General features: G+C 42.6%; 1 protein-coding gene across 3 annotated transcripts in view; it reads left to right on the top strand.

The window, feature by feature from the left end:
• Positions 1-16,397, top strand: part of NOD1 (nucleotide binding oligomerization domain containing 1) — a 141,052-nt gene that overhangs the window by 97,193 nt on the left and 27,462 nt on the right. For all 3 annotated transcript variants that reach the window (XM_082397944.1, XM_082397943.1, XM_082397945.1), the window contains one exon: positions 1,043-16,397. This exon is cut by the window's right edge and continues 27,462 nt beyond it. In XM_082397944.1, coding sequence (XP_082254070.1) covers positions 1,043-1,115 — 73 coding nt within the window. In that variant the 3' untranslated portion in view covers positions 1,116-16,397. The remainder of the gene's footprint in view (positions 1-1,042) is intronic.

Raw genomic sequence — 16,397 nt, 5'->3', positions numbered from 1 at the left:
GGGAGGATCCCGCGTGCCGCGGAGCAACTGGGCCCGTGAGCCACAACTGCTGAGCCTGCGCGTCTGGAGCCTGTGCTCCGCAATGGGAGAGGCCGTGGTGGTGAGAGGCCCGCGCACCGCGATGAAGAGTGGCCCCTGCTTGCCGCAGCTGGAGAAGGCCCTCGCACAGAAATGAAGACCCAACACAGCCAAAAATAAATTAATTAAAAAAAATAAATAAATAAAAAATGTGCAGTGAAAAAAACCCAAAAAACTCACAATAGAACTACCATATGACCCAGCAATTCCACTCCTGGGTATATATCCACAGAAAACTACAACACCAATTTGAAAAGATACATGCACCTTAGTGTTCAAAGCAGCACTATTTACAATAGCCAAGACATGGAAGCAACCCAAGTGCCCATCAACAGATGATTGGATTAATATGCGATACACACACACACACACACACACACACACACACACAATGGAATATTAGCCATAAAAAAGAATGAAATACTGCAATTTACAGCGACGTGGATGGATCTAGAGAAAATTATGCTAAGTGAAATAAGTCAGAGGAAGAAAGACAAATACTATATATCAGTTATATGTGGAATCTAAAAATAATACAAATGCTTGTATATGCAAAACAAACAGACTCACAGATACAGAAAATAAACTTGTAGTTATCAAAGGGGAGAGGGACAAATCAGGGGTATGGGATTAACAGATACAAATTACTATATATAAAACAGACAAAGAAGAAGAATATCCTGTATAGCACAGGGAATTATACCCATTATCTTGTAATAACCTATAACAGAATATTATCTGCAGAAATACTGAATCACCATGCTATACACCTGAAATTAACACAATACTATAAATCAACTATACTTCAATTTTAAAAAAGAAAAAAGAAAAAACAAGTGTTGGACAGATTCTGTTCCTTAATTTCAGGGTTGTGTGAAGCACAAGAGTGTGTTAGGAACACATAATGGGAAGGAGCATAACAATAGTCTCTCACTTACTTGTGTTCTTTGTTTTTCTCCAACAGCTTAAATGGAAACTTGATAAAGCCAGAGGAGGCCAAAGTCTTTGAAGGCGAGAAGCGGATTGTCTGTTTCTGAGGGGATGTTTTCCTGTGGGTGGGTCTTGGCCCTGGGGGTGACTCTGTCCAGTTGCCTGTCTTGGATGTCTGAAACATCCAGTGTCTGCCGAGGTGGAACTTCCAGGATTCCTGCCTTCGTGGTGCAAAATGAGCTCTGTGCAGGCACTCTGATTGGCAGAGTCCCTGAGTAGCTGTTACAATTCTGCAGGAAAAGTATGAGCCGTTTTAGTGACTGTAAACATACTCTGAAGAGATGTTAATGCATAGCCATGATTATTTTAATCTGAAATTAGAGGAATGAGACTTTGAGCTCATAGAAACGCCTGCCCAAAGACCAGGGAGAGTGAGTCGGTCACTGCCGCATTCAATGAAGAGTTGGGGACATGGTGCAAAGTTGGTGCCATGTTTCTTGGGGAAAAGGCGCTCAATGAACAAAAGTGTTTTACATGCAACGTTCTCTTCCTCCTCAGTACTTCCCCATGTGTTGATATTATTCCCACTTCACAGCTGTCGATACTGAGGGGGGTACAGTGTGGGGATTTGACTCATCCAAGGTTCTGTAGGGACTTAGTGCCAAAGGAAGGACCCGCCATGGGCTTACGTCTTAGTCCTGGAGTCTCACCGTCTGCTGACAAAGATCGCAGGATGCCCTCCTCTTAGCCAGTCTGAGGGACAGGACGATGCCTTCGTAATGCTGAGGCTCCACTCAGGGCTTTCGTGGGTCGGGGCTGACCTTCGGAAGACTGATGCTGTGGGCAGAGGTGCTCTGTCCCAGGAAGAAGAACCAGCGCCGTCCTCCAAAAGGAATAAGGCCTGGCTTGCCCATGTGGCCCTGGCATCCAAACAGGAGCTTCTCTCTCTCTCTTGCCCTTTTGAGGAAGGGAAGTCTCTTCCTGCCCCCGAGCAGTTGTGTGAGTGACTGAGTTGGAGGCAAGGCAAGCCGCTGAGAACCCAGCGAGCGCGTCAGACCCCTGCCACCGTGGCGGGCACCTGGTGGACGCTAAATGGGGGAAAGGGGGAGGTATCACGAGAGAACTTGTTCTTTTGCCAATTCATTTGTTAGTAAAATACTGAAAACACTCATTTTTTCTAACTGCCTGAGTCTGGGATTTTAAAAGGGGACTTGGCCTGGCAAGCACACTGTGACCCCTTCAGAGGCACTTACTGCATGGGGTGGGGCCCTGGGGTGACGTGCTGTGAGGAGAGCCTGATGAGGGAAGGCAAGAGGCATCCTCAGTGTGATCCTTCGCAGGCCTCTCCACCCACCAAGGGACCGAAAAAAGCACAGGAAGCATCTGAGGCCTCTCCATTTGACCACCCGATCCACACAGGTGGCTTCTCAGAGGGAATAACTTGAGTCCCCAGTGGCTGGGGCCAGGGTATGCTGGCACGGCTGAACCTCACATCCCTCAGCACCGTGCCATGATGGGCCCTGGCAGGCCGGGTTTGACGTCCACTACCTTCCTTGGCTGTTCACTGCCGAGGGGAGGACAGAGGTGGGCCTGGACCCACTGTGGCAAGAGGCACCGAGCTGACAGGGGCCAAGCATGAGAGGGGCAGGGGTGAGGGGGCCCTCCAACAGTACCTTGGAGTTCTCAGAAGTCCAGCCTGACTTTATACAGCAGCCCCTGTTAGGAAGGGTACAATTCAGGAAGTTGGTCCTGAAAGTTAGGGGCAAAATCCTGTACAGTCACTCAGCCACATGGGGGCCATTCCCCTAAGGCACTGCTTTGGCGGTTTCTACCCACTCTGCCCGCACCCCCAGATTTGGGTATTTGCCTAATAGCCCCTGAGGCAGCAACTCTACCAGAGATTCTGGGCAGCAGATGTGCCCAGAAAGCACAAAGGAATGAGCACTGGTCAAGGGTGCTTCAAACAGACTTCAGGCTTGCTGAGTGAGAGAACCACACTTCTCAGCTGACAAATTCCTACTTGATTAAACTGCTAAAACTAAACTTTTGAGAGTCTAAAATGTATCAAGGAACTACCAAATATGACTGCTTTTAGAGACTATCAAAATTAAAACTGCTGCCTCTAAGGGAAATTGAATTTGTGCGTTGTTGGCTTAAATTCTAACTTGGAAATACTTTAGTCTTTTAGATGGTGAATGACAGATTTTCTATTTTTCTTATAAAAGTAAAATCTGGCTCCTAATTCACTAAAGTTCTCCATTACCCACAGGTGAGCTTCTGTGCAGAGAAGTGGAGACTTTTCCTAATTAAGAAAAAGATAACAGAAAATTTGGGGAAAAAAGGAATTCCACAAACTTAGGATATGACTGTTTCTTTCCACAGGAACTGTGAGTTGATTTAGGGAGAGAAACTATAGCTCCTGTATTTCAGAACTACGTTTATGGCTTGTCCTTGCTGATTTGGATCTTATAAAATAAGCCATGTCAAATCACTGTGGGGCTTTGGGCCACATCTTAAGACTGTCAGAATCTCAATTTCCTCCTTGAAAAATGGGAATCCCAGAGTACTGACTCCCAGGGTTGTTGTGAGGATTAAATGAGTTGAAGCATGGAAAGCAGTTAGCACAATGCCCAGTGCAGGGTCAGTGCTCGATATACAATATTATAAAACCAACGTTTCTCATTTCTGCTCACAATGGCACCCCCAGGTGTCCTCTTTACACTCTTAGGCTTAGGGAAGTTCCCAACAAGGTCAAATATGGGACTGGAAGTTCTCAAAGTCAAGTCTAAAAATATTCAACACCGAGCTTCCTGCAATATCCTGGCTCCATCAGTGAAAAGCATAGCTGTTAGTTGTCATCATTCTTACCAAAGAGCCCTACCATTTAAGTGTCACTCACTGAACAGAGGGAGGCACATCCAGGTCTTCACTGCACAGTAAGAGCAGAGTGGGAGCCGGCACCACTGCACAAAGCCAGGCCCTCCAGCCTTTGCCAGGTGTCCCTTTCAGCTGCCCAACTGGGAAGGAGCATTTGGCTCATCGGTGTTTTCGTCCACTTCCAGGTGTTACACACATCTATTTCCAGGAACTAATTGCTCACTTACAGGAAAAAAAAAAATCCTTGCTCTGGAGCTGAAAGGCAGAACCATGACCATTATCCCAGGTCCATAGAGAGGAATTTTAATGAAAGTGGAATTAGCTGGTAAGGAGGACAAAGCTCATGTGACCACACAGATGGGCTGGCAGCAGAGCTGCAGGGCCCAGGGGTCATCCCAGCGTGATTCTCACTTAAAACTGAATTAACTGCACCCAAGACCAGCTTAAAACTTTTAGAAGCACTAAGCACTGAAAAGATTACAGGCCCCCGATGATCTGTAATAAAAAAAAAAAAAAAAAAAGATTTTAAACAATAGTAAATTATAAAATAAGTTCAAGGATGTTAAATAAGTTTCTGATTTTCCCCAAGACTACTTAGGTGCTTTTTTGGGCAAATAACAAATATGGAAATAACTCGAATTTTTTTCCTTGACTTTTTCTCTGTCACATTTGTGTTACAAAAGCAGTATCACAATATTAAAGGAAAAAATTCAAATAATGCTTATAATAACACAACGCTAACACAGCTACTTATTTTTGCATGCTATTTTTCCATATTTTGCCTACTCGGAGACTTTTTTGTTGTGGTAAAATACACATAATATACAATTTACCATCTTAATCATTTTTAAGTGTACATTTCAGTGGTATAAACACATCCATATGTTGTGTAACCATCATCAACACCCATCTCCAGAATTACTCTTCTTGTAAAACCAAAATTCTATACTCATTAAACAATAATTCCCCATTTCTCCGTCCCCCCAGCCCCTGGCAACCACCCTTCTACTTTCTTTCTCTATGATTTTGACTATCCTAGGTCCCTCATATAAGTGAAGCCATACCGTGTTTGTCTTCTTATGACTGGCTTATTTCACTTAGCACGATGTCCTCAAAGTTCATCCATGTCAGAATTTCTTTTTTAAGGTCGACTATTTTGACATCTTTTTACATAGTTACAATCACAGTGTACATTTGCAATTTCTTTCAATCATTTTCCCACATTGTTAATCTTTATAATTATCATTTGTATTCTATTGGTTTGTTAATTTGCTCAATTATGTCGCAAGTGTTAGACAGACATTCAGGTTTCCAGACTGGCTGTGGTGGTCGTGGTGATTCTTACAGACATTTCTATGGAAGTAAAAAGTTCTTTAGGATTATTTCTTTGGAGTGGGATTAGCAAGTCAAAGATTCTTGCCATGAATTTTTATTTTATTTTTTCAATCTGCATGAACCCATCAAGTATAAGGGTCTAATAAATGGTTTGGAAGCAGGTGGAAGTTACAGAACAATGTAATGTCTTCTTTGAATAGGAATGAGACTCCCTGCCCTGGACCCTTCACCCTAGATGGTACCCAGGCACTGCCCACACACATAGATGTGTTACAGCCACAGACAGGCACTGGTAATAACTACAGCTGCAGGGAACAATGAGTAACCCATAAATCAACATGTTTTCAAGTGGCACTGTGAAGATAGTCACTTATAACTGGGTAGGTGTATCTTCAAAATCAGTCTTCCTTGATTTTAAACATTTGTATGTGTGCGTGTGTCTTTGCCTAAACAAACCCAGTCTGACTGAACCCATTAGCACTGGGTCAAATGGAAACTGGTTCTTCCCAACAACCCTGTCCAGTAGGGATTATTTCCCGAGTGAGAAAACTGAGAACTAGTGAGTATGGATATGTATCTTGTTTTACTAATGAGGATGCCTATAAAAATGGGGGGGTGGTGGCGAAGCAACACCCTTTAGGAAAGGGATTTTGGCAAATGCAGAAGGTTGGACCTGGTAATATCTAAGATTTTGAGCTCACTTAGTTCAACCCTCTTACTCTGCCAGTGCAGACACTGGTGTCAGAGAGCAAAAGCGACTTGCCCAAGGCCACACGCTGTATTATCACTACCGCAAGAACCAGAACACAGGCCTTCTGCTGGCTTTATTTTCCCTCTGTTCTGATAGTTTGTGACCTTCAGTTCATTCTCCAACTGACCTTTTTTCTGCCAAGCCTCTTAAACCTGATCCCAATCCACTAGGGCAAGTTAAACAAAATGAACTCTTCCCCCAAGGACACAGGTGGGGTCTCTTTAGTGTCCCTTTGGGAAGCCTGGTCTTTTCTCCTATATTAATGGTGCTAAAAGTTACAGGACTCTGGAGTCACGTTTACAAGCCTCACTGACTGAGAGTCACAAGGCTAGGAACACCCTGGAGAATGTCAGGTGACACAGAGTCTGACTTCTCAGAGCCCACACATCTTCTACCCCCCAACCATGGGACTGGACTAAAGGAAGTAGGTGCATTCCGGAGAGCTCGAGAAGGTCATATTGGGATTATTTTCATCACAAGAGGGCAGCACGTATCCAGCAATTAGTCCATTATGTAAGTGGCCTAAAGGATTCAACTGTGCAGGGGGCCTGATGACTGACCCAATGTTCTACTTACATAAAAATCCAAAGTACATGGTGTTAAGGGCAACTTCGTTGTAAGCCCATTCATCCATGACTTCACAGACAGTGTTAAGTTAGGGAGATTTGGCCCCAAGGCATATAAACAGTAGAGTTACAGCAAGTTCTGTGGATATTGAGGATCTGGGTTCAAATTCCAGTGCTACCAGAAGTTGTGTGACCTTGGACAAGTGACTTAGCTTTTCTGTGCCTGAGCTTCCCATCTGTAATAATAGTGCTCCCTTTGCAGGGTTGTTTGGTTATGAGAAGTAATTAATATATGTAAAGCACTTAAAACAGTGCCTGACATGTAGTAGAGCTCCAGAAGTAGCAACGTTGGTTATCTAATCAGACCTTTCCCTTCTAGCATGACCTTAATGAGCATCAGGGATAGGGCAAAAGGGGAGACTGTGCTAGGCGATCCTTCCCACACTTAAGAGCCCCTCTGAAACAACATTGCCATTTTCGAACTGATAGCAAAGTCTAGACTTACAAGCAAGCTGAGAGACCAGAAGCCATTTCCAAGGCCAAATACCTGTGGGGTAAGAACTAACCATTCCCTATACCTGATATTGTCTTCATTTTTATTTTGTTAAGGACCTGCATGTCCAGGTCCTATTCAGAAGCAGGGATTAGGAAAGCTAAAAGTCTATTTGCATTTTAATCTGATTTCACAGATGTTAGAGTGTATTATCTGGCTTTCCACACTAAAATCATATGGCTGAAGGTCATTTCTTTCTTTGATGTCAGCATGTGGTTCTCTGTTTCTAGCATTCTTTTCATTCAACATTGCTACTGATCCCCCTGCCTGCAGCAGAAATGAATAATGGGAGTCTTGAGAGCTAGCAGGAGAGAAGAGTAGGGAGGGAGGTAGCTAAGAACAGAACACAACAAAACAAACCAGGAGGGTGGAAGGTGGGTGGTTTAACTACTGGAATCTGAACTCCCACCCAATTCATACCCTCGTATTGCCGTGTCCAGGAACTGGCTGCGTGTGTCTGGGGCCATCAGCCTGGCATCCCGGGCACTGAATCTGTATGGAGCCAGAAGCTCATCACCTACTGAGCAGCTCTGGGGGATGGCCCAGCTGCCCACTGCTGCTTTTAGATCTCCCAGTGGATACTCACTAGACAACATGTGAGATCTTGTTCCTTCTGCTGAGTCAACACACATTTCCAATTCGTCTTCCCAGGGGGACCCACTGTTGGTCAACAAAATCCTTCCATTTGAATCAACAGGTCCAGTGTTTCTCAACTTTTTGTTATCGCCCTGTAAGGAGACTTTTAAGACATTTTTACCTAATGCCCTTTCCCACCATGAAGTTCTAATACCACAAATATACTGTATTTCTGTTTAGGTACCCTGGCCATGCAGGCCATTGAATCACTAAGCTCTTTTTTGTCCCCCAAGAACCAATTTTTATCCCCTTGGGGTGATATCCCTCCTGTTGAGAGTCAAACCCTAGATAATTCTTGTCACCCTCGTCAACTCCAAGAACCCCTCTGTCACCCTAAAGGCTGTTTGCCTTTCTACACAATTATTCAGCTTCTAATTCAGGAAATCTTAATAGTTGTACATTTAATATTCTCATGCATTCTTTTCACTCTTTTATCTGTCCTGAAAACAATTTTATTCTATGTAAAACTTTGCTTAGGTTACTTTAAAAAATGCTGTTTGTAAAAGGGGAACAGTCCATCCTTACAGGGACAGTTATAGTCTGAAGCACTCTGGCACCAGCAGCTTCAGAGATGAATTCCTATGGTGTGTCCACAGCGACCGCCAGCAGGCTTCGGGCAGATCTTGAGGCTGACCAAGTGTGCCTTTGCTGTTACCCCACTTCTCTCTCTCACTTCCTGGTTCCCCCACCTGCACACCCTCTCTAAGAAACCCAGGAATATCCAGAATTCCCCCTTCGAAAGAGAACCCAGGCCTCTGCCCACCGCAAGCTGCCGACCTCCCACATCAGCCCTCCCCACGCACCACCGCTACACTCAGCTAAATACTAGAACATTACACCAACTCAACTAATTCAGAATAAAATGGAACTAATAGGATTACCTCTGTCAGATGGTTTACATTTCAGAAGAGAAGCTGGCTGATCAAAATACTCTCCAATTAGACACATAAACCCAGACAAACCTCAGATCAAATTAATGTTCACGTTCTCTCAGCTGTCTCCCTCACAATCCCAGAACAATTCCAGAACGTGGTTGGCTCTTCTGAAAGGTCTTACCCCTGCCATGTCTTGGCAGAGCTGAGAAAGTCCATCCGTCCATCCAGCCATCTCACAAATAAATACTGAACACCTACTTCATGCCAGGCACTGTGGGGCTGCTAGGAATACGATGGTTAGTGTCATGTCTGGGATTGTAATTTAGCCCACTCACAAGTTATTTAATAAGTCAGACACCGTTTCATGGATGCTAGCATGAGACCTGAGACTCCTGGGTCAGAGACACAGTACTTTATTATTCGCAGAACAACAAATAGCCAATGGTGAATAAAGAGGTTTCAATAAGGAGATTACAGTCAACACTGTTGAATGTTTTTGTAAGTCAAAGTAATAAGGTTAGTCCTGAAAAATGCCCGAGGATTTAGTGACATACAGTTTATGGGTCACCTTAGTAACAGCTGTTTTGTTAAACTGACAGCAGGGAAGCCACTGGAGTGGGCTGAGAAATAACTGGAAAAAGAGAATCTCTTTCAAGAAATATCACGTGAAGCAGAAAAGATAAGACAGTAGCTCAAAGGGGACATGGAATCTAGGGAGGGTTCCCTCGTCCAACTTAAGATGAGAAGGAGTTAAATGTTCATGGAAGAGACGTAATTGGGAGGGAGAGGTGAGTACAGAAGAGAGAAGGAGTAAATGAGAATGCAAGGTTCCTCAGAAGGTGAGGAGGCTGGGATCTCCAGCACAGGTGAGAGGCTGACCTTCGTACAGGAAGAAGGGCTGTGCCATTTCAAGAGTAAGAAAGGAGAAGACAGTGCAGACTAGATGGGCCTGTGAGGTTAGGGGTAAGGTGTCGATGCCACTACCAACATCTGGGGTTAATGCAAGATTTTACTGTTAAATAATTATCTCTTCAGGGGGAAATCAGAAAGCAAAAACAGAGTAGAACATATTTATTCTAAATGTGGAAACCTTTTTCAGGAGGATTTTTGCCCACTTCAATTCCTTTTGTGTTCAGGGGAAAAAAAAAAAAGGTATTAAGTAAGAAGCATTTGCAGTCTTCTCCCAACTCCCTCTCCTCAGGAGGAAGGCTCCAGGGCCTATCACCACTGAACAGAAGGAAAGACATGAGGGACACCAAGAGATTATTATTATCATTATGGCAAATTCCTACAGAGGCTGACAATATACCAGACCCTCTTCTAATCATTTATAGATACTCATTGTTTCTTTACTCCTTACCATAACCATAACCGTAGGAGGAAACTGAGCTACAGAGAGTTTAAAGTAACTTGCCCAAGGTCACACAATAAGTGAGATGGCAGATATTCCAACAGAGACAGTCTGGCTCCAGAGTTTGTATCTTTAACCACTTACGTTAAGCTGCGGCTACTAACAAGTACATAATAAAGAGATAACCTGTAGATGAGGAGAGACAAGGGGCCCCGCGTGGGAGAGATGTGAGAGACAATTTGGGGGAGATAACAGAGAGGGAGGAAGAAGAAACGAAAAGAAAAATGAGACACTGAGAGAACTGGGGCAAGTATTTCCATCCTCCCTCCAAGTTTTATTACGAAAGATTTCAAACCTACAGAAAACTTGACATAATACAATGAACATTCATATCCTACATATATTAACAAGTATTAACATGGCACCATATTTATCGTTCTATATTTTCCACATATTTTTTCTTTTTGTATAGCATTTGAAAGTTGCTACACAACTTTCAAATGAGACTTTATCTCAATATTTTAGCATGCATCTCCTAAGAAAATAGGCAATCTCCTACAAACCTAAGTTTATAATGTATTTGTAAATATTTCATTCTCATATATAGGTCTGAAGAGTAATTAAAAATAAAATTGTCAATTATACCTCAAGAAAGCTGAAATTTAAAAAGAAAAGAAAATCAGTATGACCTCTTATAACCTGGGTTATTAGGCTCTGAACTAAGGGCTTTTTTAGATACTTTATCTCATTTAATCCTCGTAACATCCCTATGAGTTAGGCTGTGGTAATTATTCCCATTTTATAGGTGAAGAAACTGAGGCACGGAGTAGTTAAATTGCCCAGGGTCACACAACAAGCAGAAATGACAGGATGTGAACCTGGGCATTCTGGCTCCAGAACTCAGGCCTTTAACCACCATATCAATAGCATTGTGGAGGTAAGGCACTGTAGAGTACTTTGCCCTGAGCAGTGGAGGAAAGCATTCTGCCCTTACAGGTGGTTCAGTGTGGCCTAATAAAGGAAAAGTTAAGGAAGTGAAGAAGTACTGAACTTAGAACTTAATCATTTTCTTACAAGTTGCTCTAAATAAGGGTGAATCTAAGTTTAGCCCTTTAAAGATTGTTTTAAAGTATGGATTTGGCTACAAATCCATAGGATCTTGATAAATTGGATTCATTAAACCTCAGGTAAATTTAGGCCATAAGCTACAACATCACTGTTACAGTGCCAATGCTATGAATTTATCATGTATTGGTAAATATTTCACTTTTTATGTATAAACCTGAAATGTAATTTTAAAACAAAATCAATATAATTTTTATTAAAACCAACTCCGATATTACAGCTTGATTCAGGGGTTATGGAAACAGCCTTAAAGCTGCACTCTAGGGCTCCCCTGGTGGCACAGTGGTTAAGAATCCGCCTGCCAATGCAGGGGACACGGGTTCGAGCCCTGGCCCGGGAAGATCTCACATGCCGCAGAGCAACTAAGCCCGTGCGCCACAACTACTGAGCCTGAGCTCTAGAGCCCACAAGCCACAACTACTGAGCCCACGTGCCACAACTACTGAAGCCCGCATGCCTAGAGCCCGTGCTCCGCAACAAGAGAAGCCACAGCAATGAGAAGCCCGTGCACCGCAACGAAGAGTAGCCCCCAGTCGCCACAACTAGAGAAAGCCCGTGCACAGTAATGAAGACCCAACACAGCCAAAAATAAATAAAAAAAAAAAAAGCTGCACTCTATTATCAAATATGCGACTGAGGTGTTGTACATATGTGAACGATTTGCCTAATTTGTGCATTAGTACCGTTAGTATATATGGGAGAGTGCTGCAGTAAATGCTCCCTAATAAATTACATTTCCCTCTACCTCTGTGACTTACATTGGATAATGGTACACTGGCAAACACACGCAAGCAGAAGCCTGAAAAGTACTTGCACATCGGGGCTTGCCCACTCTTGCTGCAGAGAACACTTCCACTACCACGTGAATAACCCCAGGCAAACCTGCTGGAGACACGTGCTCCAGCCAGCAGCCACTCTTATCTCCAGGCGTGTGAGTCAGGCAATGCTAGACCCGTCAGTCCCCAGCTGGCCCACCTGCTGATTGTAGCTGCACAACAAGTATAGGCAAGAGCCTAAATTTCTGATTCACAGAATCGTGAGTTAAGACTGTGGTTTTAAGCCACTAAAATTTTGAGGTGGTTTGTTACCCAGGAAAGCATAATTGAAATAGTACGTAAAAATTAAGGAAGGCTAACTACTGTAATAAATAGACCCCTAAATACATAATGGCTTAAATACAACAGAAGTTTATCTCCTGCTCATATAAATAGTTCAACGAGGTTTGAGATTGGTGGCAGGGGGCCTCTGTCAGGGACCCAGGCTGTCGGTTTTTGCCATCGTCAACATGTGGTTTCCAAGGTCACTTTAGGCACCATAAACTAAATAGCACAAGCAGAGAATAGAGGACAGCAAATGGGAAGTTTTATTGGGCCTGGCCAAGAAATGGGGCATAACTCTTCTGTTCACCTTTCATAGGTAGAACTCAACCACATGGCCAAGCCTAACTGCAGTGAAGGAGTCTAGTCATGTGCCTGGCAATAGGAGGAAACGGTTTGATGAACAACTCACAGCTTGATGCTACAGAACTGTACTGGCTTTTTAGGAAATAAAAATCATGACTGTCAGGTCCAGCATGGCAGAGTGGGAAAACAGACTGAGGATTAGGAAGACCTGGGTAGGATTTTGGTTCCATACTTATTAACTGTGTAACCTGAGCAAATGACCTAATCCATGTAAATTTTTATTTCTTCCTCTACAAAATAGGGAAATTACCGTCCTCAGTGGGTTGTTGTCAGGTTTAAATGTCAAGTACTTGGTAGAGTGTCTGGCACGTGATAGGCATTCAATAAATGGGAGCTGATGGCATTATTATTATAACTAAATTGAGTAGTGTGAGAAATCAAAGAGTATGGAGAGAAATAAAGAGTAACATTAAGGTATCTACATAGCAGGAGGATTGCCGTGACAGTTCCACATGTAAATCATGAAAGTCTAACAGATCAGTCTTATCACAAAAGGAGGGGATTTATTAGAAGGACAGAAAGACAGGGTGTAGCTCTCAACATCAGACAGACCTGCTGAACTGGAACCTCTTCCAGGACTTTGGAGATTAAAACTTCCTTTTTCATGTTATGTAACTTTGCTTCATGCTCTTCAATTACAAATACACCTTTTGCGTGTTTCAACAGCCTCCAGAAGTGCTTATTTTTAAATGTGTGATAATGTTATTGTGGTTATAAAGAGTCTCTATCTTTTACACATACATATTGAGTACTTACAGATGAAACTGTATCAAGGTTTTGCTTTAAAATAATGCATTTAAAATACATTTGGGAAGGAACAAGGAGAACACACACTGCAGGATTGGCCTTGAGCTGATAATTGCTGAAGTTAGGGGATGGGTACATGGGAGTCACTATTCTGTTCTCATTACCTTTGTATACATTTGAAAATTTCCACTAAACAAACAAATGAGGGAAAACAAAAGCCCAAGACCGATCTCATCTTAGCCTAGAGATTCAAGATGAAAGAGGGATGGACTTGACTGGCCCACCTTACTGTTTTACCTGTGATTTTCTGCTTTGGTGAAAACTTTATCTAAAAGGGAAACACTGCTATGCTATGCATTATCATCTATCTGGCTACAGTCTATCTGGATTTTGAGGGATATGGCTAAAACGATGTATAGAAATCAAGACTTGATAGGCCTAGGTGAACTCAACTACAACCTCTCCTAGACCTACTGATTGCTAGAACACTTCCCCATTCTCCTCACATCCTATCACCTTAAGAAAGGCAGAGAGCTATGTTGGCAGTGCTTTCCTCAAGCACCGTCATGTTTAATGGAGTCTCGGGAGAGAACAGGTTGGAGAAAAAAGCATGAGAACCACAAACATTATGGATCTACTGTCTAGTGATGGAAACAATAAGCTTTCAGAATAGTCACACTGTGTATTGAGGGCATCGAATCGAATCAGAATATCCAGTACATAAAAGATCCTCTGGTCAGCAGCACAAAACAAAAGGAGAAAGAGCCTGAGAACTAGTTACTATTTCTTTCTCGTAAGTTGTATTTTCTGAAGGAAAAAAAAAAAATCAGTTTCTCTTTATGACACCCAAGGTGGGCATAGGTTTTGTAATCATGTTCTAGGAAGTGGCTGATCTCATCTGTTAAATTGATCACATAAAAAATAAGGACCGGGGGGAAAGATATTGATAACTTAAGAGAAAAAGTCTAGGGATACAGGGAGCAAGAGTTTGTTGGCCACAATCTAGTACTTGGTCCAAAAGGAAAGAGTGTATTTGGACTATTAAACAGTTGTATTTTCACAGTTAAAATCTTTGCTAATTAGTCTCAAAATCATGTTTTATATCCAAATCAGATTCTTAATTTTCACAAATGTGGCAGATTGTCTTTCCCAAAGATGGATACTACAATATATCCCATTCCACGTGCCTTTTTTTTTTTTTTTGACTGTGTAACATTGACGTTTCTTCTATTGGGTGGTGGGGTCTACGTCTTCTCCCTGTGAACCTAGGAAGACCTCTGTGTCCTCCTCGACCAAGAACATACAGTGGAAGTGACTCTATGTGACTTTGAGACAAGGTCACAAGAAACTCATGCACTTCTGCCTTGCTCTCTTGGGACAACTGCCCTTGGAAACAAGCCACCACACTGTGAGGAAGCCAAGCAGCTACATGGACATGCTGTGTGTAGGTGCTCCGGCAAACAGCCCCAGCAAACAGCCAACATCAACCACCGGATGTGACTGAGCATTCAGTTGACTCCAGCCCCAGCCAGCTGAGAAACTGCCAGCACTAGCTGATGCTGCACGGAGCAGAGACGAGCTGTCTCTGACAATCCTAGTCCAAAGTGCAGATCTGTGAATAAAATGACTGCCATTCTCTTAAGCCACCAAGGGGTGCTTTATAACTGGAAGAATAAATATGACAAATTAAGTTAGCAAAGCTTTTGACTTTTTGTATTTGGTGAAACGATAAGTAAAATGTCAAATGAATATGAATAAAATGTAATATTTTGAAGCAATCAGGAGATATGAATTAGATTTTGAATGTAGTAGCATAGATCTCAAAAACACACAGTAAAAAATTAATAATCATTAATTTTCAATAATAATCATTGAATGATATACAATGAACATTTATTTACATTTTAAGAATGCACTCAAAGCAATCCTATGCATCTTTCAAAGATTCATAAAAATCTATAGAATCTAAATATATAGAAGGTAGATCTGAAGGACACATATTAAATAATAAGGTATATGTCTTATGGGAGTGGGAATGGGGATAAAGAGAGAAAATATTGTTTTAAAAGAAGAACAACAACAACAAAAAGAGAGTGTTATGTAATTACTAAACTTAAGTCACACTTCCTTCTGGCACATAGCTAAAATCTACTTCCCAGCCTCCTAGGTGTAGCCACATGACTGTGTCCTAACCAACGGAATGTAGGCAGAAGTGATAAATGTTGTCTCCAGGCCAGGCCCCTAGAAAAGGAAAAAGAGCCTTGGCTACTAATAGAAAGGCTGCACAGTCCCATCTAAATATAAACAATGGTCACAATATGTCAACAACGATCAGAAAAGGCAGCTCTGTGAACACAGTGGACTGAGGGCACAACCACTCAGTGAGCATGTCTCAAACAAGAGACAGACAAAGACACTGTGCAGCCACAGAAGTTAATTATGTACCTCCTGCTTCTGACATGACTTTTTTTTTTTTGGCCAAGAGTAACTCTAGCTCTGCTTTAAATGTACTGCCTCCTAGATAAAATTACCAAGGTACACAATCACTGAATAGCCCCAAGCTCCTGACAGCACCCAAATCACTACCAGCCTCCACTTTTGTGATTCAACCCTTCTTTGAATCACAAGTCGAAAACCTCTTACAAGGATGCCCCTCAGGTCCTCACCTAGCTAAAGAAACCGCCCTTTGACCTCAGTTCTGTTCATGGTGGTCTCTGGCTGGTGAGCTTTGACAACAGTGGAGCTTCCTGAAATCTGGCTTAGACCCTTCCCTGACACAAACCATGCTTGACTTAGAAATAGTGTGGAAATCTCAAACTCCTTGAATCTCCACAGTCTCAAGGCCGTCCTTGCCAAGACAACTGCAGCTGAATGTGAGCTCCAAATAATTTGTTGAGCCCTTCAATGTTAGCCTTATATTTGGTTCTTGGGACTTCTGAATTCTGATCATCTTGTACTGCTCCTTGGTAAAATTTGGCTGCTAAGCATTTAACTCAGCATTCCTATCATCTGCCCAGTTGTCCACTTTCTTTTTTTTTTGGAGGATAAAGAAAGGGTGGTTTTATTCTTTGCCAGGCAAAGGGGGGAACACAGCAGGCTAGTGCCTCAAA

Source organism: Balaenoptera borealis (genome assembly GCF_965194805.1).
Source record: "Balaenoptera borealis genome assembly, chromosome: 7".
Lineage (NCBI taxonomy): Eukaryota > Metazoa > Chordata > Mammalia > Artiodactyla > Balaenopteridae > Balaenoptera > Balaenoptera borealis.
This window is presented reverse-complemented; position numbering and strand designations above follow the sequence as displayed.